General features: G+C 42.5%; 2 protein-coding genes and 1 long non-coding RNA gene across 3 annotated transcripts; all 3 read left to right on the top strand.

The window, feature by feature from the left end:
* Positions 1 to 6: 6 nt before the first annotated feature.
* Positions 7 to 2,909, top strand: LOC125375997 (mucin-5AC-like). Its single transcript, XM_048387147.1, has 2 exons — positions 7 to 2,333; positions 2,741 to 2,909. The coding sequence occupies exons 1-2, from the start codon at positions 7 to 9 to the stop codon at positions 2,907 to 2,909; spliced, it is 2,496 nt and encodes an 831-aa protein (XP_048243104.1).
* A 39-nt stretch (positions 2,910 to 2,948) lies between these two features.
* On the top strand, positions 2,949 to 17,396 carry LOC124110662 (mucin-5AC-like). The gene is made up of 7 exons (XM_048387146.1): positions 2,949 to 4,138; positions 8,481 to 8,528; positions 9,281 to 9,396; positions 10,807 to 10,871; positions 12,438 to 12,604; positions 15,855 to 16,023; positions 17,198 to 17,396. The coding sequence occupies exons 1-7, from the start codon at positions 2,977 to 2,979 to the stop codon at positions 17,394 to 17,396; spliced, it is 1,926 nt and encodes a 641-aa protein (XP_048243103.1). The 5' UTR covers positions 2,949 to 2,976.
* A 548-nt stretch (positions 17,397 to 17,944) lies between these two features.
* LOC125376004 lies at positions 17,945 to 25,378 on the top strand. Its single transcript, XR_007218894.1, has 4 exons — positions 17,945 to 18,005; positions 20,320 to 20,462; positions 22,763 to 22,802; positions 24,234 to 25,378. It is a non-coding gene; the product is annotated as an uncharacterized LOC125376004 (long non-coding RNA).
* The last annotated feature ends 1,138 nt before the right edge of the window (positions 25,379 to 26,516 follow it).

Genomic DNA, 26,516 nt, shown 5'->3' with positions numbered 1-26,516 from the left:
CCCACCATGTCGCTACAAACAATTTCTAGCCCCACTATTTTTTCATTCGCCACTTCTACATCCACCACTTCCACACCTACGACTTCTACATCCACCATGTCACTACCAACAATTTCTAGCCCCACCATTTCTTCATCAACCACTTCTACACCCGCCACTTCCACACCTACGACATCTACACCCACCATGTCGCTACCAACAATTTCTAGCCCCACTATTTCTTCATCAACCACTTCTACATCCACCACTTCCACACCTACGACATCTACACCAACCTTGTCGCTACCAACAATTTCTAGCCCCACTATTTCTTCATCGACCACTTCTACACCCACCACTTCCACACCTACGACATCTACACCCACCATGTCGCTACCAACAATTTCTAGCCCCAATATTTCTTTATCCACCACTTCTACACCCACTCCTAACGGATACAATCTTTCACCAACTACAACAACTTCCATACCAACCAGTGCTATACCCAACCTTCCTACGCCGATAAATTCTACGCCCACCACTTTTATTCCCAACACTTCCACACCCACGACTTTTACACCTACCACTTATACAACATCCATACCCACCTCTCATACGCCGATAACTTCTACGCCCACATCTTCTATTCCCAACACTTCCACACCCATCATTTCTACATCCACCACTTATACATCCACTCCTAAAGGATACAATCTGTCACCAACCACAACTTCCACACCCACCAGTACTATACACGCCTCTCCTACCCCGATAACTTCTACGCCCATTACGTTTACACCCACTATTTCTACACTCACGACTGCCACACCTACGACATCTACACCAACCTTGTCGCTACCAACATTTTCTAGCCCCACTATTTCTTCATCCACCACTTCTACACCCACCACTTCCACACCTACGACTTCTACATCCACCATGTCACTACCAACAATTTCTAGCCCCACTATTTCTTCATCAACCACTTCTACACCCACCACTTCCACACCTACGACATCTACACCAACCTTGTCGCTACAAACATTTTCTAGCCCCACTATTTCTTCATCAACCAGTTCTACACCCACCACTTCCACACCTACGTCATCTACACCCACCATGTCGCTACCAACAATTTCTAGCCCCACTATTTCTTCATCAACCACTTCTACACCCACCACTTCCACACCTACGTCATCTACACCCACCATGTCGCTACCAACAATTTCTAGCCCCACTATTTCTTCATCAACCACTTCTACACCCACCACTTCCACACCTACGTCATCTACACCCACCATGTCGCTACCAACAATTTCTAGCCCCACTATTTCTTCATCAACCAGTTCTACATCCACCACTTCCACACCTACGACATCTACACCAACCTTGTCGCTACCAACATTTTCTAGCCCCACTATTTCTTCATCCACCACTTCTACACCCACTCCTAACGGATACTATCTTTCACCAACCACAACAACTTCCATACCAACCAGTGCTATACCCAACCTTCCTACGCCGATAAACTCTACGCCCACCACTTTTATTCCCAACACTTCCACACCCACGACTTTTACACCTACCACTTATACAACATCCATACCCACCTCTCATACGCCGAAAACTTCTACGCCCACCTCTTCTATTCCCAACACTTCCACACCCATCATTTCTACATCCACCACTTATACATCCACACCTAAAGGATACAATCTTTCACCAACCACAACAACTTCCATACCTACCAGTAATATACCCAACCTTCCTACGCCAACCTCTTCTATTCCCAACACTTCCACACCCATCATTTCTACACCCACAGCTTATACATCCACTCCTAAAGGATACAATCTTTCACCAACCACAACAACTTCCACACCCACCAGTACTATACACGCCTCTCCTACCCCGATAACTTCTACGCCCATTACGTTTACACCCACAATTTCAACACTCACGACTGCCACACCTACGACATCTACACCTACCATGTCGCTACAAACAATTTCTAGCCCCACTATTTTTTCATTCACCACTTCTACACCCACCACTTCCACACCTACGACATCTACACCCACCATGTCGCTACAAACAATTTCTAGCCCCACTATTTTTTCATTCACCACTTCTACATCCACCACTTCCACACCTACGACTTCTACATCCACCATGTCACTACCAACAATTTCTAGCCCCACTATTTCTTCATCAACCACTTCTACACCCACCACTTCCACACCTACGTCATCTACACCCACCATGTCGCTACCAACAATTTCTAGCCCCACTATTTCTTCATCAACAAGTTCTACATCCACAACTTCCACACCTACGACATCTACACCAACCTTGTCGCTACCAATATTTTCAAGCCTCACTATTTCTTCATCGACCACATCTACACCCACCACTTCCTCACCTACGACATCTACACCCACCATGTCGCTACCAACAATTTTTAGCCCCACTATTTCTTCATCGACCACTTCTACACCCACTCCTAACGGATACAATCTTTCACCAACCACAACAACTTCCATACCAACCAGTGCTATACCCAACCTTCCTACGCAGATAAATTCTACGCCAACCACTTTTATTCCCAACACTTCAACACCCACGACTTTTACACCTACCACTTATACAACATCCATACCCACCTCTCATACGCCGATAACTTCTGCGCCAACCTCTTCTATTCCCAACACTTCCACACCCATCATTTCTACACCCACTGCTTATACATCCACTCCTAAAGGATACAATCTTTCACCAACCACAACAACTTCCACACCCACCAGTACTATACACACCTCTCCAACCCCGATAACTTCTACGCCCATTACGTTTACACCCACCACTTCTACACCCACGACTTCCACACCTACGACATCTATACCCACCATGTCGCTACCAACATTTTCTAGCCCCACTATTTTTTCATCCACCACTTCTACACCCACCACTTCCACACCTACGACATCTACGCCCACCATGTCGCTACCAACAATTTCTAGCCCCACTATTTCTTCATCCACCACTTCTACACACACCACTTCCACACCTAGGACATCTACACCCACCATGTCGCTACCAACAATTTCTAGCCCCACTATTTCTTCATCAACCAGTTCTACATCCACCACTTCCACACCTACGACATCTACACCAACCTTGTCGCTACCAACAATTTCTAGCCCCACTATTTCTTCATCGACCACATCTACACCCACCACTTCCTCACCTACGACATCTACACCCACCATGTCGCTACCAACAATTTTTAGCCCCACTATTTCTTCATCGACCACTTCTACACCCACTCCTAACGGATACAATCTTTCACCAACCACAACAACTTCCATACCAACCAGTGCTATACCCAACCTTCCTACGCCGATAACTTCTACGCCCACCTCTTCTATTCCCAACACTTCCACACCCATCATTTCTACATCCACCACTTATACATCCACTCCTAAAGGATACAATCTGTCACCAACCACAACTTCCACACCCACCAGTACTATACACACCTCTCCTACCCCGATAACTTCTACGCCCATTACGATTACACCCACCACTTCTACACCCACGACTTCTACAACCACGCCAAAAAGAATGAATCTTTCACCAACAACTTCCACACCCACCAGTACTGTCCCCACCTCTCCTACACCGATAACTTCTACGCCCGCCACTTATATTCCCAAAATTTCGACACCCACGACTTCTTCACCCACTACTTCCACAACTTCTTCTAAAGGATACAATCTTTCACTAACCACAGCCTCCAAACCAACCAGTACTATATCCAAGGCTCCTACGCCGATAACTTCTACGCCCGCCACTTTTACACCGACCACTCCCACAGGCACGACTTCTACACCTACATCCACCTCTTCTACACCCACAACTTCCACCCACTTCACATCTACCTCATCAACTTCTACTTCCACATTTTTTATACCCACTACTTCTACATCACCAACACCAACTACTAATACATCAACCACTACTACACCTACGTCTACCGCAAGACCGATAGCATCAACACTCAGGACTACGACAACACGTACTACGCCTGCTGCGACTTCTTCCACAGCGACTTCTGTCCCTGCTTCCAGACCAACAGCAGATGTTCCGGTAACATACGGTATGCTTTTCCAATTTTCAGATACAGTGAACTACGGTTATAACGAACACACTTATAACGAACTAACGGATATAACGAACTAACTTATTAGTCCCGACTGTATGCTGTAGTTATGCTGTATATATGCTTATAACGAAGTACGGTTATAACGAACTGAAATTAGTAGTCCCTTTGAGTTCGTTATAACCGTTGTTTACTGTACATATGTCATAAAATTAACGAGAGTTTATGTCTCTTGAAGTATTTTATTGAAGTGTTTGATGATTGCATTTTAACGTTTTTTTCACCACAGTCAGCAATAGTCAAGCAATCTCACGACAATGACTAATAGAGCTCAAGAGGTGAATATGGTGTCCTAATGTGTAGCCATCCGATCCACAATGTAGTCACAGACATAGGGTCCATTGCCCTAATATGATCATTACAGCTGATACATTTTTCTCCTTTAATTTTTTTTTTTTGCTTTGAGATCATTTTCTTAATTACATGAAAAGCACCTTACTCACTTGTTGTCCATGCACAATTATGTGAACAAACAGATTCCTCAATGCAGATTGAACACAGCTTTTCGAGTCAAAGGCGTGTTGTGACCTTCATTTTGCCTGTTATATTTTATGCCAGTCAACAAATTCCCCTGCATCTTAAATTGTACAAACCTTATACACCGATAATAGTAGCGGACGGGTTGTTTTGGAATATCGACATTAGTCGACGTCAATATAGTAGAACAAGAAAGTTACTTCATTTGGATTTATTCCAAGCACTGTTCAACTATGAGAGGCCAGGAATGTGATTTAATCATTCCTAATAAGGTTTTCTAATATTTAAGATGACAAGTTTAAGTCACCGTTGAATTTTGTATGATAACAAGGGAGATAGTTCTATGGATTTACAACTTCTTTATTACAATGAATGTGACGTTGTGATGTAGATACTAACACAGTTATTAAGCATGTGATGTACAGAAATGTCTTGTTAGGAGGTGACATACATATGGATAATTGATGCTAAAACAAAGTAGAATGGTGATAGATTGATGTTTACACAACAGGTGAGGTGAAATGGGGTTTAACGTCTCGCCAAAGATTATTGCATTTCTATAGCGACGTGCATGCACGTGTGTGTGTGGGGGGCTGCTTGTAGTAGTCCGGACTAATACCGAATTCTTGTGTTAGCTCACTGAGATACCGTGCCGCAGTTTAACATAATACCCCACTCAGACACAGTATACTGACTCCGAGCCGACCAGTCCTTGTTTTAGCCCCTTAATGCCGAGCGCCAGACAGGGTAACAACAAGTACCATCTTTTAACGTCTTTTGGTATGACGCGGCCGTTGATCGAACCCTGGACCTTCCGCTCTCCGGGCGGACGCTCTACCACTAGACCACGGTGGCGGTCAAGATGAGAAGGATTAAGATGTGCTTTGTAATGGACAATGGGAATGAGTTTTATGATTGATAAGTCATGATCTCATAGTATTCCGATGTAATAACATTGATCTCTGGCTGGCTGATTGGTGTCTTTTGATGTGGTGGCTTCTACGAGTTACCTGATCTAGCAGTTTATATGACTTCTGGTAAGTATGCTGATGTTGTCCCAATGGATGATGTAGTATTGATGGGCTTTATTTTCACTGATGGCGGATGTGAAGTCTTTCTCCTGCACTGTGATTGTTTGTTTCTTAATTCTTAGGGGGCCGCGATTTGCTTTGCAGAGTTGCTTCCCTTGGGCACGCCAGAAACCTGTGATTGTGGGTTCGAATCCCGCTTCGCCCCAATTATGTTTTTAGGTTTGTCAGCGCCATACTGTGTTCGTGGGTTTTTCAACGAAGTGGTAAACGTCTGATACCTGCATCACTTCGGCCTTTCCTCCCATATTAAGCTGACACGCCGTGATTTTACTGGAATACTGTAAAAAGCGGCGTTAAACCTAATTCACTCACTCACTCATTCTTAATTCCTACTGGGATGTTTCTCCAACATAAGAGTGACCACTATCACTTATAATGGACAATGATGTCTTTGTAAATTTTTGTACGTTACACAGAGGATCAGGGTTCATTCAACCGTAATCTGTTTTGTCAGGTGTGTAACAAATGGTGAGGTGAGGTGAGGTGAAATGGTGAGGTGAGGTGAAATGGGGTTATTGGGGTTATCCAAGATTATTGCACTTATATAGTGCAATACGTGAATGACCGTGTGTGTGTGTGTGTGTGTGTGTGTGTGTGTGTGTGTGTGTGGCTGCTTGTACTATTCCGAACTGCTGCCGATTTATAGTGCTAGCCCACTGATATACTATGTCGCAGTTTAACATGAATACCCCCCTCAGACACAGTAAACTGACAAGTCCTTGTTTTAGCACATTAAGGCCGAGCGCCAGACAGGGTAACAACAAGTACCATCTTTTAACGTCTTTTGGTATGACGCGGCCGGGGATCGAACCCCGGACCTTCCGCTCTCCGGGCGGACGCTCTACCACTAGACCACGGTGGCAGTCTGTAACAAATGGCGTGTGTAGGGGAAGGTGCCTTAAGAACCACACTTTAAGTCACACCTGCAGTTAAACCTAGACTTATTTTTTACAGGCCTTGTGTGTGTCAGATAGAGGTGTGTGCTTGTGTGTGTGTGTGTGTGTGTGTGTGTGTGTGGTGTGAGTGTGTGTGTGTGTGTGTGTGTGTGTGTGTGTGTGTGTGTGTGTGTGTGTGTGTGTGTGTGTGTGTGTGTTTCCTGTTTAACTCCGCACTCCAGCAAATATTCCAGGTTTATGAAGGTGGTCTGTAAAAATTGAGTTGGAACCAAACAATCTTGTGATTGATATTGTGAGCAACGATCCTAACCGTCAGTGTACGATGTCACCGGGCCTAACAACCCACTGATTAAGTCTCCGCTTACAACCAGCATACGCTGATGGTAACCGGTTCTGACCGGAATGTCCACAGGGATACAAAGTTTGAAACTTTCAGCGAATGTTATAGTACACAAACACCATGATTGACATGTATATTTGAAAACGTATTTCTAAAAGAGTTTTTAATTCGTTAACCCGGAAACGTGTTAATTCGCATGATTCAACATTTAGTTAGAACGATATATACCGGATCAAGAAGTGTACACTAATTCGTGAATAATACATTTGTAGTTGTTATCTCAAGGGCGTGGCTAAATATATAACGCGTATTCAGAATGAACGTACAGGTCAACTATAGGCTGCCCTCTGTGGAGGGTGTGTGCCCAAAGCTGCTTCGCACGACTAGTCGGCAATCTGTTGTGACATATTCAAGATGCGATCGTGACAGTGGTTGCACAACTTGTCAAACCTGTCAAAGTGGTTAGTCAGAACTGTTCTTACATTTTCGCATTTGATGTCAACAGCGCCGACCTGTTAAATATTTATTTAGTTAAGTAATCAGAGAGACATTGACGTGTGAGGCTAATATATAAACTCTTATTAATAGGTGAGTTGAGGTGAAATGGGGTTTAACGTCGCGTCCAAGATTATTGCACTTATGTAGCGACGTGCATATACGTGTGTGTGTTTGTGTGGCTGCTTGTACTAGTCCGGACTGATGCCGATTTATAGCGCTAGCTCACTGAGATACCATGCCGCAGTTTAACATGAATACCCCACTCAGACACAGTGTACTGACTCCAGTCCTTGTTTTTTTACCCCCTTAATGCCGAGCGCCAGACAGGGTAACAACAAGTACCATCTTTTAACGTCTTTTGGTATGACGCGGCCGGGGATCGAACCCCGGAATTTCCGCTCTCCGGGCGGACGCTCTAACACTAGACCACAGAGGCGGCTTTTATTAATAGAAGTGCTCGGTTCCAAATGAAAATAAGAGATATCTACTCTACAATGGGACTACATCACTGTCTCCTAATTGATAGAAAACCTAATAATTTTAATATTATGAACACAGACATGGAATATCAAGTATCTTGCCTGACATGTAAAATACTCGAAGTTTAACTGTCGATGGCGCTTGATCAATGTCCATGTGCCTCCTGCAGCCTCGGAATAGGTAAAATAATATCTACACTGCTTTCATGATAAAATATATTTTGCCGGTATTTTTCTGATATGTAATATGTGTCTGGAATTATTTTTTTTCTGTAAAATCGGGTAGCGTAGTGTAAATCAACATTGACTTCAGATGTTTGTGATGTTGGAGCAAAACAGAAAGTGATGCTGGCGTTAAACTTAACCACTTTGGTGAAGCCCACAAGAAAAATACTAGAAACATAATCACGAATCGGGGACATGTATCCCCGACAGTAGGTTTCTGGTTTCTTATAGTATGAAGGTAGCAGGTTGTTAAGTTACTGTTTTTCATTTCAGGTAAATCAACCGTCAAACAGGAAATAGACACATCGAAACCTCGCTTAGGTAGGTTACGTAGCACGACAGCTTTTTAAGAAATAAACGACTCGTGGTCGTTGTTTATCGTACAATAAACACACACGAGGGGCTGCGCGAGTCGTTTATGTCTTATATGAGATATAAACATTATGTACAACCTCTTAAGGATGCTGATAAGATGTACAAGCTTTAAAGATATGTTCCCAGATTCTAATAATGATGACTCCCTGGTTAGAATCCGACCTCGGAATAGTCGAAAATGTCTATGTTACGAACTGGTGGCTTACATTTGGTACTTTCAGCATATTCTCACAATTCTCACGTCGATAATCTGTACCCTTTCTCCCAATACCGATTTTGTCATATCTCTCCCACTTTTGGATGCGATGGTTCGACCACTGCGTTTATCTGCGTAGCCCAGCTACATCTATGAGGAACAACTTACCAGACACTTCGCTCTGAAACGAAACGTTAACAGATATATGACATCAGCAAGTTGAGAGAACTTATTCAAATCACACGAAAAATGTTATGTCATGAAATAAACCACGTTTTTTTCTTCATTGTTCTCTGCTATAGTATATGTAATGGCGGAACATAGCACAATATTAACAAAAACTGATGTTCATTTTGTTTGGAATAACAAACAAGGTTAGTTGTACTTCGCCAAACCGTTTAAAATCCAGTAATAAAATGCAGTTTATCTTTATTGAGTTTGTCGTCATATATGTATAATAATACCGTTATACATTTTCCATTTTTCCACATTTGCCTTGTAGATATTGCGGTATTTCAACTTAGCTTCAACATACAAGTTATGGACGGGTTTCACCCCGCTTTGGAAGACAAATCAAGCGCTATGTACCGACTCTACAACAAGGAGTTCATCACGAAGGTAAGATCATCATTTTTCAGGGACATTAACATCAATTCAAGACATATTGGATAATAAATGTGCTGATGCATTTACAACATCAATTCCCATCTTGAATTTAAAATGATCAAGTACATTGTAATTTCACAATTAACGCTGCTGCGAACGTATCGCCATTTATTCGGAAAAGAAATAAGCTGAGATCAGGTCGGTGTCCGGTCCCTATGAGAACGTGACTATTCTGGTCGTTGTATGATCGCCCGTCGCAAATTGATCGCGACCGAGAGGAGTCGAGTTTGAATAGTAGTGAGTCGTTAAGGGACATCTTGAAATAGCCTACGGTGATGAGTCATCAAATTGGAAGCGTTTAGTAGAAAACACATGGCGGTATCCGGTGTTTCTCTGAAGCACTCATGATTCTATAAATCCAAAATATATTAAAATCTGATTTGATTGGATTTGATATATTATAAGATTTACTTTTAAAATTATCGATCGCCAATACTTGACGGACTTGTACATGCCACGTTCCGCGATCGCTAGTGAACACATACGTCGTTATCATAGCTCCATATCCACGTGAAGATCTGGGTTAAAATAGGTCTTCAGCAAACCATGCGTGCCGTAAAATTCATGCGCGGACTAGATACATGTCCATGGATGCTTCGCAGCCTCATTGCATTGCTCAGCTTGAAATAGACTCGCGTCACGACTACACCGCATATCGGCCGTATGTATTCGTAGATAATAGTGGAAAACATAGAGTTGGGTTTAGCCGCCGCTTTTAACAGTATTCCAGTTATATCAGCTTAATGTGGGAAGAAAGCCCGAAGTGAAGCAGGTCTTAGACGTTTATCACCTCGGCGAAACACACAAGCACGGGTATGGTACTGACAAACCTAGACAAATAATCGGGGCGAACCGGGATTCGAACCAACAATCATAGGTTTCTCGCATAGAGTTGGGTTTAACGCCGCTTTTAACAGTATTCCAGTTATATCGCGGCGTGTCAACTTAATGTGGGAGGAAAGCCCGAAGTGAAGCAGGTCTTAGATGTTTATCACCTCGGCAAAACACACGAGCATGGGTATGGTGCTGACAGACCTAGAAACATATTTGGGGCGAACCGGGATTCGAACCCACATAGGTTTCTGGCATGCCCGAAGGACGCAACTCTGCACAGCGAATCGCGGCGCCTTAGACGACTGGGCCACTCGCCCCACCTATACAAATAAAAACAGTCAACGCCAGACAATAACCAGTCTCGATTATCCGCCGAAACAGATTCAATTGGGCTTAAAAAGCAATGTAGCGATACACTATTTGAGTAGATCACACTCAAAATCAGCGATGACACTAGGTGTTCACGAGAAAGGTAAACCCAAGTATTGATGATGTATCCTATCCTATTATCACCATTTTCCCTTCCAGTTAACCAGTGCGTATGCGAATATTCCTGGTTTCGTATCTGTGGAAATTGTGGGATTCAAATTTAGGTAAGTGAATTATATAAGTCAGGTATGTATCAGGTTGGAGAGTGGACACACTGCGAATGTGCAGTTCGCGAGGTTCCATCTCGCTTCGTTTAATGTTGAGATTGTGACGCCGACCTTAGCAACGGTCAAACATGACGCAGTTGTAAGAACATGACACAAACGCCTCTAAATGCAAAACAAGAAGACATTGCTGCAGTGCATCAAATGTTCCCTGCCAAATGATGTCACATGTGGAGGAAGAAAGTGTAAGTAATGGAGGAGAAGATTAGTGTAAAGTATAAATTGATAGTTATTACAAATATTTGTTGGATGATAGTTTGATATGGTTTTGTACTGTTCCCATTGGTCATCTTTATGGTGCGATTACTTCCGGGTTAGATTTGAAGTATATTCAGAGAAATGTACTATGTTCAACCCAACATCGTGAGTATATCATGGATGTTTTGGACATATTCTGGCATTTGATCTCTGCTTGGAGTTAACAAAAACTGCTAAAGCAAAAACCATCTACAACCGTCAACTACGGTTTGACAGTACATTCAGTACAGGGCGTGAGGTGAGGTGAGGTGAGGTGAGGTGAGGTGAGGTGAGGTGAAATGGGGTTTAACGTCGCGTCCAAGATTATTGCACTTATATAACGACGTGCATGCACGTGTGTGTGTGGCTGCTTGTACTAGTCCGGACTGATGCCGATTTATAGTGCTAGCACACTGAGATACCATGTCGCAGTTTAACATGAATACCCATATCAGACACAGTATACTGACTCAGAGCTGACCAGTCCTTGTTTTAGCCCCTTACTACCGAGCGCCAGACAGGGTAACAACAAATGCCATTTTTTAACGTCTTTTGGTATGACGCGGCCGGGGATCGAACCCAGGGCCTTCCGCTCTCCGGGCGGACGCTCCACCACAAGACAACGGAGGCGGTCTACAGGGCGTGAGGAATACAGATACTGATATGGAACAATATTATATGAACACACATTTTTTATCTTGGAATAGTCAAAACCAGATCAGCTTGTCGTAAGAGGCGACTGACGGGATCGGGTGGTCAGGTTCGGTGACGTGGTTGACACTTTCTAAGTAAAGTACAGATTCTCGTAAACAAGTCAGCGATATAACCGAGGCTTCCACAGAGGCTCTGTAATTTAACAAGGAATTGTTGTCCTAAATATAACATTTGTTACATTTGACCACTTTCTAACTGGCATTTTGTGGATCGCCGTGGGTTAGATCGCCGACTTTGTGTGCTGGCGATTAGGTTCCTCAATCTGGGAGTGTGGGTTCGAATCCCGGACTGGAATCAACGCCCAAAAAATACGCGAATCTGTACTTTACAGAGAAAGTGTTATCCCATATTTAACATTTGTTATATACACAGACCGTTGTCATATAGCTGACATACTGCTGAATGCGGTGTTTACAACAAACAAACGAGATCAGGACAGAGTCGTGGCAAGTCATCAAAGCACACCAAACTGTTTGAATACAGACCCTAACCGATGTCACGAGATACTGGTGAATACAAACCAAAATGTACATAAGAAACTATCCTCTTCTGCAGAAATGGAAGCATTGTTTGCGATCACCGGTGCATCGTGCGAGCAGCTGAAAGTCCTGATGTTATAAAGAACTACATAGTACAGAATGTCTCCAGAAGCATCAATAATATGACATTCAACGGCAAGGCCCTGAAGACACCGTTCTTGGTTTCGAACAACGTTACTGCAGGTTATTATAATAATCTTAATTACGTGAACCCCAAGTGTACAACATCTAGCATTGTTCGCACATTCTGATTTTAACTATTCAAAAAAGTGTTAAACACCGAGAAAAGTGAGTGAGTGAGTGAGTTGGGTTTAACGCCGCTTTTAACATTATTCCAGTTATATCGCGGCGTGTCAGCTTAATGTGGGAGGAAAGACCGAAGTGATGCAGATCTAAGAAGATTAACACTTCGGTGAAACCCACGAGCACGGGTATGGTGCTGACAAACCTAGAAACATAATTGGGGTGAAGTGGGATTCGAACGCACAATCATAGATTTCTGGCGTGCCCAAGGGACGCAACTCTGCACAGCGAATAAGACGACTGGGCCACCCGCGCCCCCTACCGAGAAAAGAACATTTGTCTTTACAAGTAATAAATCGATACTCCCTATACGCCGATATCAAAACAGGCTAACGACATGAAACTATTTATAAACAAGAAACTAAACAAGACATGTTCCATGTTCCTGTGTGTACGTGATTCTGGTATTTAAGAATGCATTCTAAGAGCAAGTATGTGTAAAAGAGGGAGTGAGTGGTTTGGTTTAACGCCTCTTTGAACAGTTTTGAGTCATATCACGGCGTGTCAGCTCAGAAGGAAAGCTCGCAGTGATGCAGATCAACACAGATACAGGTGTTATGAAACCAAGAATTGTAATCAGGGCGAATGTACGAAAGCCTAATGGTGCCACTTGGTAGCATAATATATATATATATATATATATATATATATATATATATATATATATATATATATACTCTTTAAAAAAAGAAACTTGACATAGATGTAAAACCACTTTTTGCCAAATATCTAAAATAATTACATTAAATGAGAACCAAATAAGTCAAACAGAAAGATGATGTGTCTAGAATTCGCGAAAACACATGCAAAGCACATAAACATAGCGTTTGGGGATCAATTTTACAGCTACATCCAAACGCAACCGCCTGTAAAAAACATGCAGCACAGGATCCTGCATTTAGGCATGCCCCCCCCCCCCCCCCCTGCTGAATGGGTATAAAAATCCACATCAACGGCTGTTCATACAGTCCTTATAACGGTAGTAGAGGCGGTGACAGAATGCCAAGACTGAATGCAGCTCAACGGAACAACGCCATTGGGAGATTACAAGCTGGAGCAACTCAGCAAGAAGTGGCCAGGCACTTTGGCGTATCCAGACAGACAATCTCCGCCCTGTGGACCCAATACAACAACACCAACAGAGTTGATGACAGACAAAGGTCAGGAAGACCATGGGTGACAACCCAAGCACAAGATCGATACATCCGGCTGCGACACCTCTGAGACTGCACTACCACAGCCACGTCTATAACCACACAGATCCCTGGGGTACGCAGAATATATATCAGATCAAACGGTACGCAACAGACTGAGGGAGGCTGGACTTTTTGCACGAAGACCTGTTCGACGTCATGTATTGACCCCACGTCATCTGGCGGACCGTCTGCTTTGGTGCCAACAGAGAGTGAGTGAGTTTGGGGTTAACGCCGCTTTTAACAGTTTTCCGGTTATATCGCGGCGTGCCAGCTTAATGTGGGAGGAAAGCCCGAAGTGATGCAGGTCTCAGACGTTTACCCCTTCGGTGAAACCCACGAGCACGGGTATGGTGCTGACAAACCTAGAAACATAATCGGGGCGAACCGGGATTCGAACCCACAATCATAGGTTGCTGGCGTGCCCAAGGGACGCAACTCTGCACAGCGAATTGCGGCGTTTTAGACTGAGCAACCCGTGCCCCCTGCCAACAGAGAGTTAGATGGGCACGTGCAAGGTGGAGAAATGTACTGTGTACTGACGAGTCCCGTTCCCTCCTACTCACACGTGCTGATGGGCGCGCACGTGTCTACAGACGTCGGGGTGAACGTTACGCCCCCAACTGTGTGCAGCAGGTTGTCCCATTTGGCGGCGGGAGTGTCATGGTATGGGCCGGAATTCATCACGGTGGGAGGACGCCTCTCGTGCATGTGGCAGGTGCATTGACATGTGTGCGTTACAGAGACTTGATCCTACAGCCTTACGTTCTTCCTCACGTCAACGTTCATGGCGGACAGTTCCAGCAGGACAACGCTCGACCGCATATTGCACGTGTTTGTCAGGACTTCTTACACCACAACAACATCCAGACATTACCTTGGCCAGCCCGGTCACCAGATTTGTCCCCGATTGATCGTGAGCATCTCTGGGACGAGTTGGATCGACGCGTTCGCAGAAGGAATCCACCGCCCCAAACACTTCCGGCGCTTCTTGATGCACTTCAGCATGAATGGCAGCACATCCAACTGCGTGTTATTGACAATTTGATTGCATCTATGGGTCGTCGGTGTCAAGCGCTGATTGATGCACGTGGTGGACACAACCGATACTGACATTTTCTGTACCCCTGTGACATTAACTGTATCGTGTACGTGTGTCTGTCAAGGTGACACGATTAATGTTTTGAACATTGTGTACATTGATCTTCAAACAGTGTTTCAATTATGGTTTCTGTGTCCTATTTTGAAACAATCGCATTATATTACATTTTGAAAGTCAGCGCAATTTCTCTTTGATTTCAAATATTGATTTTTCGAAATTTCACGTTTTTTTCTCGTTACTTCGTTTATATTTTCGTAATGAACATTATTTTCTCAGAATTTCGAGTTCTTTCTCGTTTTGTGGATTTGTTTCTCTCTCGTAATTTCGATTATGTCGTAGTTATTTCAAGTTTATATGAAAAAATCGACATTTCGAAAATAATTCGTTACTTCAATTTTTCTCTCAATATTTCAATTATTTTCTCAAAAATTTCGAATTGTTCTCGTTACGTCCGAGTATGTACCGGTAATTTCGATTATTTTTTTTAGTTATTTCTCGTTACTTTGATTTATTTTTTCTATTTGTTATAAAAACTCGAAAGTTCGATTTATAAAAAAAACCGTTAAACAACGAGAGAAAAAAATCGAAATTACATAAAATAAAATAATAAAAATAATAAATAAATAAAAATATGCTTCCAAAGAGGTACCATTAGGCTTTCATACGAATGCGGGATTTGGACCCACGATCCCCGGATGCTGGTTCGCCTAGGGGACGCAACCCTGGACAGTGATCTGCAGCGTTTCAGACAGAAAGGTCAGGTCGAATATCATATACATTTGTAGTAATTTAGAGTTGAAAAGTGTAGTTTTATATCGTTTACAATCACTTTCAGCTTTGAAGACCATGGACAACAAATGCAATGCTATAGGGATATGTGATCGAGGTTTCCGTTGCTTCAACGGTTCGCATCAACAAGTAGTTCGGTGTCAGTCGCCCTGTTCAGTGGACTACTGCAGTAATGGTCGCTGTTATGTTGACTCGAATGACCAACCCAAATGCAGGTAACTTTGTGAGAACGCGGAAGCATACCTGCTGCTTTGCATAGAATATGTTCAGCCTCCCCCGTCTTTCTGAAACGTATATGTCAGGTGGGCATTGTGATAATAAGTTTCTGTTGTACAGTAAACTACGGTTATAACGAACACGCTTATTAGGAACTGACGGTTAAAACGAACTTACTTTTTTGGTCCCGACTATTTGCTGTAGTCATGTTGTATATATGCTTATAACGAACTACGGTTATAACGAACTAAAATTAGTAGTCCCTTTGAGTTCGTTATAACCGTAGTTTACTGTATATTGAAGTTAGAAGACAATTCTAATTACATACTAGCTGACAATCACTGACTTACTAATGTCAATCACTGGATTGTCTGGTCCAGATTCAGTTGTTAACAGACCGCCGTCATATAGCTGGAATATTGCTGAGTGCAGCGTTAAACAACAAACAAACAAACAAACAAACAAACTTGAGGCGGTGGCTTAACGACATGTAACTTGCCTTTATATTTTTAAAAATTGCGTGAATATTCTTGAATGAATACTGATGCACAATGCCCATCTATAAGAAACATTTTATCATGCATAATTTCATATTTAATTTTTACAACAAAGTCGTCGTCCTTTACATCAAAGACTTCGGGTTCGCCCTGATTACGTTTCTTGGTTTGTCAGCAGAGTGGTAACCGTCTAAGGCCAACACCACTTCGTGATATAGCGAAAATACTATTCAAAGCGGCGTTATACCCAACACACTCACTCACTAACTATCACTCACTAACAAACATTGGCAGACAATTTGTCAGCATTGCACAGACCCGTGAAGATCCGGGGTAGAGCAGGTCTTCAGCAACCCATGTTTGTCGTAAGAGGCTACTATGCTTGTCGTACGAGGCGACGAACGCGATCGAGTGGTCAGGCTCGCTGACTTGGTTGATGCATGTCATTGTATCCCGAATGCATGGATCGATGCTCATGATGTCAGTCACTGGATTGTCTGGTCCATCCTCGATTATTTACAGACCATATAGCTGGAATATTGCTGAGTGCGGCGTTAAACAACACACAAACACGAACACCAGAACGTAGGGCATATATTCAGACACCTGTATCCATTGACATCAACTGACATTTTGTGCGACAAAAAGCTTATTTGTGTTGATGATATGTTCATAGCTGCTATAATTCAACAACCTTCGCCTACTCTGGAGATAGATGTCAAACCAAATCAGAAAAACTTTCCATGAACAAGAATGACATCATCGCAATTTCGGCTGGAATAGGAGGAGGGCTACTCCTGCTGCTAATTATCGCCGTGGTGTGTATGTGCCTTGGCAGAAAGAAACTGAAGCAGCAACGCAATCATCACACGTAAGTGTTCCGACCATACAAACAATGCTTTATATATACACTCGGTATTGTTCAAACAAAGACTACATTAAACCCAGGGCGGTCGGGTAGCCTAGTGGTTAAAGCGTTCGCTCGTCAGGCCGAAGACCCGGTTCGATTCCCGACATGGTACAATGTGTGAAGCCCATTTCTTGTGTCCCCCGCCGTAATATTGCTGGAATATTGATAAAGTGACTCTAATCCATGAACTAAGGAAATAGACCCGTGAAGACCCGGGGTAGAATATGTCTTCATCAACACATATTTGCCGTATAAGGAGACTATGCTTGTCGTAAGAGGCGACTAACGGGATCGGGTGGTCAGGCTCGCTGACTTGGTTGAAGCATGTCATGGTATCCAAATTGCGTGGATTAATGCTCATGATATTAATCACTGGATTGTCTGGTCCAGGCTCGATTATTTAGAGACCGCCGTCATATAGCAGCAATATTGCTGAGTACGGCGTTAAACAACCAACCAACTGATGAAATACGTCCAACACTTGAGTTCCTTTACAGGGCATCAGAACGTGATATGATGGATGAGGGTGTCATCAATGGTGGAAGATCGGACATGGAACCTGCAGCCACTTTTGGTACGTTTTGCAATAAGTTCCTGTCTTTCGAGATAAGTGTTTCGCTACCTTTTACTTGGACGGGGTATGATAAGGGCCACTTTCGCCCACGAAATAGTTCATATGTACGGAATGTGGAAAGGCAAATCATTGTGAAAATAATTATGAGTTCATATGAATGAGAACTAGACTTTGTTCATAAGGAAGAGAATTTATGGATGTCAACTTCTTTATTATGAGGAAACAGAACGTGTTTCATCGGGTGAATGAATGCTATGAGGCAGAGAGTCTATATACATTCTCCAAAAACAGAAACGCACAGGTAGACTTTTAGCAAATATATTGTACTTAATAAAGTCGATATATATAATTTAATATCATAGATACAAATATGAACTTTTGGAGCTCGATAATCACATGTTGTCGTTGTACAAAGGAAAAACTGTTCTTTGTCATGTCACATAAGTCGACAAGGTTGCACTGAACTCAGTATTTCGTGTGACCGCCCCGGGCCGCAATCACGGCAATCTCCTCGGCACTGACTGGATAAGTGTACGAATGTTGTTCTGCGGAGTTCTGTGCCATTCTGCTTGTAACGCGTTGGCCAGTTGTGGGAGTGTCTGCGGCATGTTATGACGTTGACGTACACGTCGATCGTGTTCGTCCCAGGGGTGACCGATTGGGTTGAGATCTCGAAGGCCAGGGCAAGACGTTGATGTTGGCATTATGAGGGTACATGTAGTCTACCGGATACGAGCTGTGTGCGGTGGAGCGTTGTCCTGTTTAAACAGCTCCCTCTGGCGGTCAGTCATTGGAAGAAGGTGAGGTTGAAGAATTTGATTCATGTAGCGATTTGCTGTCAAATTTCCCTGAACCACAACCAAGTCAGATCTCCTGGTGTAGCATATGGTCCCCACACCATGACATTACCGCCACCCCAATTGTCCAATTCACGTACACAATATGTGGCAAAAAGCTAATTTCGACGACGATAAACACGTTGTCTTCCATCTCCCTGGTGAAGAAGAAATCGTAATTCATATATAAACCACACTCGTCTCCAGTTTCTCAAATTCCGAGGCTGTAAGGTATGGCACCAACGCAAACGTCGCTGTGGATGGATCTTTTGCAAAACAGAGACGATAACTGGTCTTCTGGATCGGACTCCGGCCTCGCGAAGATGGTTCCTGGCAGTCGGGTCCGATATCCTCCTCAAACCAGGAATGCGTCCTGCAGTCTCCGTAGCTGTGGCATTGCGATGACGAAGGTGGAACAGTCGAATGTCGCGATCCTGTGCAGGGGTGGTAACACTTGGTCGGAAGATTCTCGGACGGTCTGCAGTGGAACTTAACTGTGTGCATCGGTCCAAAAGGCGGCTAAGGTGCTGTGGTGGACGTTGAAGTGGCGTGCAACAGAAGACTGCGATGGCGATGTTCCGGGTCTCGGCATTTTCGAACATGAAAAAATGTTGACAATTGAATGACACATCATTGGCTTGTGCTTGCCTTTTTATAGACACTACCACGAGTTACGAATGTCATAACTTGCACGTGCATTTTGCTTTACTGGTTTCCTCCATGACATTTTTGAACAAGCGTGAAACCAATGCCGTTTAAGTCATTGTTTGTCGAATATCAAGCCACCAACAGTTTCCAATAACATATATCCAATTTATATACCGGATTATTTGTGTAGTCATGTTCAATGAACTATAGCTACATACTACCTGTGCGTTTCTTTTTTTGAATGTATATGTGCATGTACATGTAAGAACACCAAAAGTAATAAGATAACAAAAGTTGGAAACTTACAAGGGAGGCCTACAGATAACTGCCGCTGATGGGTGATTAGCAAAAGGCAATGGAAGCCTATTTTTTAATACAATTTTGATTAAACCTTTTAAAACTAAGAAACAAATCGCATAATAAACAGATGCTGATGGTCTTCTTTGACATCTTATGTCTGAAAATTAATAATTCTTTCGGCACAAATTTGTATTGCAAACATGGTAGGGTTGCACATTCATTTTTATCCCAGGTCTTTCAATTTTCAGTTACATGAAAAAGAAACTCGTAAAATCATTTTTTGACCGTCAGTTTATTTTTTTCAGAGGTTTTAAAGGCTAGATTTCAATCATTTGAACATGACTTATAAGTATCAAACATTTCAAGTGTGCTAGAAAGGGTTCTTATCCTATCTCGTTTGCTAATTCACGACATACATATATGGAAGATTTGCGTGCTTACATGTACATAGACCTGCAACCGCACCTGACATACCGTTATATCGATTCTAAAAAAATCAAAAGAACTCAGGTTATTCAAACATGTTCCAGGTCATGGGATTTCGACGCGATTCAACAGTGGTATGCCCTTGAACCACACCCTGCCAGTCAACACATCCACGTACGGGCCAAGCCTGTTGGCCAACTACAACAGAGGGGAATCCGTGTACGAACACATCAACACTAAAGACAAGGTAAGGGGAACAATTACGTCATCAAGATCGACCATGTTGATATTTTTCTTGGTGTTTCTGGGATTTTACATGAACATGAATTGTCCCCATAAATGATTGAACAAAAATAATTATACTTCAAACGGTTGACCAAAAGACAATTGTCTGCCACAAAAATAACCCAATGCAAATGGGTTTTCAAGGTAATTTATTTATGCTCATATGTTTAATTTTTAATCGTTTGCAGAGATGCAGATGGAAAAAATATCAAGCCTTCGTACAAATTCGCAGCAGTTCACTTTTCTAATACTGTTTACCTAAAATCAAAACACGTACTACCCGTGAAGATCCGGGGTAGAATAGGTCTTCAGCAACCCATGCTTGCCGTAAAAGGCGACTATGCTTCTCGTAAGAGGCGACTAACGTGATCGGGTGGTCAGGCTTGCTGACTAGGTTGATTCATGTCATCGTATCCAAATTGTGTAGATTGTTAATGATGTCAATCACTGGATTATCTGGTCCAGATTCGATTATTTACAGACCGCCGTCAAAAAGCTCGAATATTGCTGAGTGCGGCGTTAAACAACAAACAAAACCAACAAACAAAACACGTACTCCTCCGTTTACTCATGAAGTCCCATATTGGACTTCTAGTACATATACTAATCACCGACCAGTTATCGCCATCTGTTCATGTTATTTTGAAATATTCCGTGTACAAAGTTAACTGTGGCAATGGCTTTAACTATTTCTGTCCGTGGAAAACGTTTCAGTAGATTTATGATATAACGGACGATTGGGAATCAAAACAGTGGAAATAGAAATCCCAGTTATCGCCATCGTCTGAACTCCACGTGATCACACCGTTTCAGTTATAAAAAGTACTTTTTCTATTTTCTCCGGTGTCGTATTCAATTCTTATATTCATTAAAATTAATAAGATTTTTTTTTTGTCAATTTATCGTCAACAAATTGTTCGAATTTTGTGGAAAAATAGCTTCAATAGGACTTAGAATTCCTAACCATGCAACCTCGAAAACGTAAACACGGGGTATTCCGAATGACAGTTACGGCCCGTACTGTATCCGTGGGATAAACATTTGAACGAAGGAGGCGATGCGCAGTACTGCCATACAATCTCAACTATATATTAGACATTCCGGAATGTTCGTTTGTTCAGTTTCCAACATTTTATAGAGAACTGTGTCAACATATTTTTCAAGCGTAGTCTGAAATGGAAGACGCCAGGTTGAAACGAGTGCCGTGAAGCTCGAGAAAGCTGCTTTCTAATTGGCTCATGTCAAATTCAGTGGTCGGTCAAAGTTCGCGAATGTTCGCTCTTACGTGACCCGTAATGGGATGTCCTCAGCTAGAACTAAGATCTGATTCTAATGAGATTGAGCAAGGCGATTGCATTGGTTGTTATTGTTGTAATATTTCTTCACAAACGTCAGCATGTTCATAATGTTTTTATACATATTTCTCTCTTCTACTGACATCTACGAGAAACGAGAAAGCGACACGTGCGCTTTAGCGGTTGGCGATAACATGTCGCTAGCCAATATATTATGTAGAGTATACCTTGACAAAAACATTATATTCGGAGAGCCAGCTTGTATACTGTTTATGTCCATGAAACATATCTACTGAAATATCTGTTTCTACCTAAGTGGGCGAGAATGGTTTTGTGGACTATAAACAACTACAAAAAAGAAGGGTAACTAAAACATAATAGGTGTCAAGGCCACTACTACTATTCAATATTGTACGAACGCTTCAATCAATTTCCTGCCACTTCCAACCAACGCTACAGCCTATCACAAAGCTACTGTCACAAAACACTAAAATGACGAGAAATGATCCCGCCACCATGGTAGGATGACACGCTGTGTGCCATATCACCGAGCCTGTCGCCTCTCTCAACAAACACTGGCTACTTGGGACCTAGCCTTACCTTGAATCCGCACCGAGGTGTTTCTGCTTAAAGTGAACTACAGAAGTCTACATCTGTAGAACTAATGAGATTTATTAAGTCTGTTTAGCTTCAGTTATTCAGAATGTTGATTTGTTCTTCGGAGTTAACGGTTGCAGTCCAAGATAATACAAATATATCCTTTTAGAGATAATTAGGATTTGATATATTTATTAAGTGTGCATTTAAACAAACCTTGCAGCTAGATCTGCAAATGTGTCATTCACGAACTTTCACATCACATTCATGACCTGAGCCGTTGATGAAAACACCCTGAACAAAACGTGATTTAGATAAGAGATAAACGTACTTCGTTGTTTCTTTCTGCACTTTGTTCTTTCTTTTACAGTTTGCTTTCAAGAGACCCACAATTCGTTGAATTCTTCACGGTAGGTTAATAGAAGCTTATATTTGCTATTAAATATGAGATGTATTGATATCTGTTAAACAATAATGTAATAATGGAACATCAAACTGACTAAATAATATATACTCGCAATTAATTGCCGATGAAACGAAGACTGAACTGGAATTATTAGAAATGCATAGCAAGTATAACCCAGCTAAGACTGGCGAGGAAACAAAGGTTCATTTACATGTGCAATTCAAAGCATGTTTAAAACATACAAACAATAAAGCATTATGTATAAATGCAAATAGCCGTTCAACAGGTCTGGTAAGCGCCCTTCGTTACCCCCATAGGAAGTTTGACAAAATTGTACAATATCTGCAATTGTACACAGATGTAAATCAGAAAATGCGCTATCGTGTCACTGGATTGTCTGGTACAGACTTGATTGTCTGTCAAAAACTCGATTACTTAGGCTGCCGTTGTATGGCAGGAGTACTGCTGTGCGGCATCAAACAACAAACAAACTTTTTTCTGAAACATGTATAATATTACACATGATATGTGTAATTATACACTCAATTTGCATAAACAATAGTGTTTGATTTCTAAAGCCGCACAGAAACATCGGCATCTTCCCGAGGCAAGAGAGTTAACTGACTATATAAGTTCAGTTTCCATCCTTGCCGAACTAGCCGAATTATGGATTTACATTTTGGCTGGACTAACGAGTCAATGCATAGTCCAATCAAAATCGCGCAACGAAATCGAAATCCGGTTAGTAAACCGTCGTGCAAATTTCGGTCGATTGCAGGATTTACAAAGCATGTGCACCGCCAACACGTTGTCAACAGATACTTTCCAAGTCTTTTCATGTTTTTTATTAAGATGCTCATGTGATTTTATGCACTTCGTCATGTAAAACCCGTTTTATCACAATATATATCTTGATTATCTATCAGATCGCAAACATTTTGTTTGAAACAAAAGCAAGTGATACGAGAGGTTGAAACTGATTGGTCCATAGGAAAGGCTTAGAAGGGACATAACTCCAAATAACCACTGGTGGCGCTATCATCGAGCCCAGGAATTCCAGCCTAGTTCGGCACGGGTGGAAACTGGACTTTTAAAGTCAGTTAACTCCCTTGCCTCGGGAAGATGCAACATCGGTTGAGTTGATGCCTTATGCGTGTCAGCTTGATGTGGGAGGAAATCCCGAAGTCATGTAGGTCTTCGACGTTTATCACTTCGGTGATACCCACGAGCACGGGTATGGTGCTGACAAACCCAGAATATAATCGGGGTGAACCGGGATTCGAACCCACGATCACAGGACGCAGCTCTGCACAGTGAATCGCGGCGCCTTAGACGAATGGGCCACCCGTGTCCCCTGGTGCGCAATGAAACTATGCTCCCTACAACAGCCGACATAATTCATGATGATAAACGTTTCATGTTTTCTTGTTTACAGAGGGATGGCTCCGGAAGAAGAAAACTATCCGATCACCACATGTTCAAAACCTCAAGAGAAAACCCAGTCTCTTATATCTGCCGAAAAGGAATTTATTGGCCAAAAAATGCAAAATAGGGATGATGACTATATGAATGGATCACTGAAAATATCGCATCTCAAACCTTTTAACTGGTGCAAAAGGATAAAATTTGACGTCCCACTGGTCATATCAAAAAGTTATACCAGGACGCAATAAAACGAGTACGGGAATTACGCTGATACGTTGGACCGAGATTCGGTCACAACGAATCATGGTTGCAGAGGTATATAAAACCTGTAGACGATACATTGTAGCACCGAATAACCATAATCGTGAACACATGCAGATAAATACAAGCGACATTGTAGTCCATTCATGATCCCGAAAATAACGCAAGGACGTGTCTATGAATCACTATCAAATAGCGATAATACAGGTGTTCGCGAAGCAAGATGTTGTTTCGTAAACTGCCACTGACAGTCATGCATTAGCAAATTGCGCCGACTAAGACTCCCTTTCTGACACACACAGTGACAGCGTATTTATTTTAGCGATGATGTCAGTTTACATCAACAGACAAATAAAGCGTCGTAAATTGCCAAAACTAAGTTGGGTTTATCGATGATTAACAAGTGTAGAATGTCTATTCGTTTTCACATGGAGAGGATACAAGGCATGTATGTGAGAACTGAGTGAGATGACGTATTCTGGGACGTAAAATGCCCGCAGCACCTATTGTGTGACATGGCTAATCGTCAATAACCATTCCTCGAAGACATGAATCGTTGTTCATGCTATCAACGACTGGTTTCTATACTGAGAAGTAACACGACATTACTCAATATATGCCTGTGTTAACCAAGCAGTGAATGGGTACCCGGTTGGATGAGATGGTAATATGGCTGTTGACCTTCAAGCGCCTCATTATGTACCTTGGGTTGCCTACTCCCCTGTGATCTGGTAATTAAATTGGTGTGAAAACTGATCCATTGACTGGGGTCCTGTATGACATAATAAATATGCTCATTATTATTATCAATATTATTATTATTATCATCAGATTAAAATGCAGCAAAGAGGGTTTGGGTGATCCTGGCACAGTTAGGCTCATCATCAGCTCAGGGCCCTTGCCCCCTCTACACGTAGCCCAGACAGCGAATGGTACTTCTCCAAGGAAGCACTGCCTAGTCGAACCCACTAAGAACTTTTCGGAGTGTGTGAAGACTCCCTAACACTGCAGCCTTCTGCATTACCCAGATTGTCAGAAGGGCTGTAATCCTGGTAGCAAACTTGGGTACTCCCCCAACGTCAGATTGAGAGGTACCAAACCTGAGGCACCGAGAACATAGGGAGTCGGACAACTTGGCACTGGGGATGCAAGCATGACATTGCGAAAGCGAGGTCCGCATAGCCTTGTTTTTTCCTGAATCTTGTCAATTAGTTTGTGTCAAAAGGGACAGAAAATTCAGTTATATAAATGATTTCATTGGATTTATCAAAAAGGACCAGATCAGGTTTGTTGGCCTTGATACGTCTGAGGCTGTAAACGGGCCGATTCCAAAGAATTTTGTGTTTATCATTTTCCATGACGCCCTCCACATATTCCGCGTCGTACCATGGATGGACCTCTGTGTCAAAACCACAAGCATGGCGAAGACGGTTATAAAATGTTCGAGCTACACCATCATGTCGCTTAAGATACTGTGTTTGTGCTAGAGCTTAGCATCCACTTACAATGTGTTGGACTGTTTCATTAAATTCATTACATCATCTACATTTCATATATACATGTTGATGCAAAATCACACATTGACTGTTAGGAGTGAGAAGTGACTGGTCCTGAGCAGCAAACAGAAAACCTTCTGTTTCACTTTTCAGGCCAGCCGACTTCATCCAAGCGAAGGACTCTGCAGGGTTGCTGATCCTCTCAACAAACTGCACATAAACTCGATGCAGTGGTCGTTAAGACAGCCTATCCTTGAAATCCTCAGTCTGGGCCGATTGGATATGGCACTTCGTTTGGTTGACACTAATTTCTGTTCCGTCAAGCAGTACAGGACCATCAACAAAATCAACACATTTAGATTATGTCCCACACCCTTGGCTCGTTTAAGTAAACTGTGGAATGCCTTGTTTTCATCATGTGTCTTGACATTAGGATCATCAGACAAATAAATGTGTGCAAAAGAGCATAAAACAATTCTATCATGAAGAGCCTCCGCGTTAATCAAACTACGTCCTCCCATAATGATTGGTAAATA

Source organism: Haliotis rufescens, unplaced genomic scaffold (assembly GCF_023055435.1).
Source record: "Haliotis rufescens isolate VD_foot unplaced genomic scaffold, xgHalRufe1.0.p SCAF_67, whole genome shotgun sequence".
Classification (NCBI taxonomy): domain Eukaryota; kingdom Metazoa; phylum Mollusca; class Gastropoda; order Lepetellida; family Haliotidae; genus Haliotis; species Haliotis rufescens.
The sequence above is the reverse complement of the archived record's forward strand: the minus strand, read 5'-3'. Positions and strand labels throughout refer to the sequence as shown.

What these genes read in the sequence shown, in the direction of transcription:
- LOC125375997 (XM_048387147.1), top strand. Translation starts at nt 7, where the DNA reads ATGTCGCTACAAACAATTTCTAGCCCCACTATTTTTTCATTCGCCACT. An exon ending in ACGACATCTACACCAACCTT is followed by an intron (nt 2,334 to 2,740) that starts GTCGCTACCAAT and finishes CCACTCCTAAAG; the next exon opens with GATACAATCTTTCACCAACC.
- LOC124110662 (XM_048387146.1), top strand. Translation starts at nt 2,977, where the DNA reads ATGTCGCTACCAACAATTTCTAGCCCCACTATTTCTTCATCCACCACT. An exon ending in AGATGTTCCGGTAACATACG is followed by an intron (nt 4,139 to 8,480) that starts GTATGCTTTTCC and finishes TTTTCATTTCAG; the next exon opens with GTAAATCAACCGTCAAACAG. An exon ending in ACAAGGAGTTCATCACGAAG is followed by an intron (nt 9,397 to 10,806) that starts GTAAGATCATCA and finishes TTTCCCTTCCAG; the next exon opens with TTAACCAGTGCGTATGCGAA.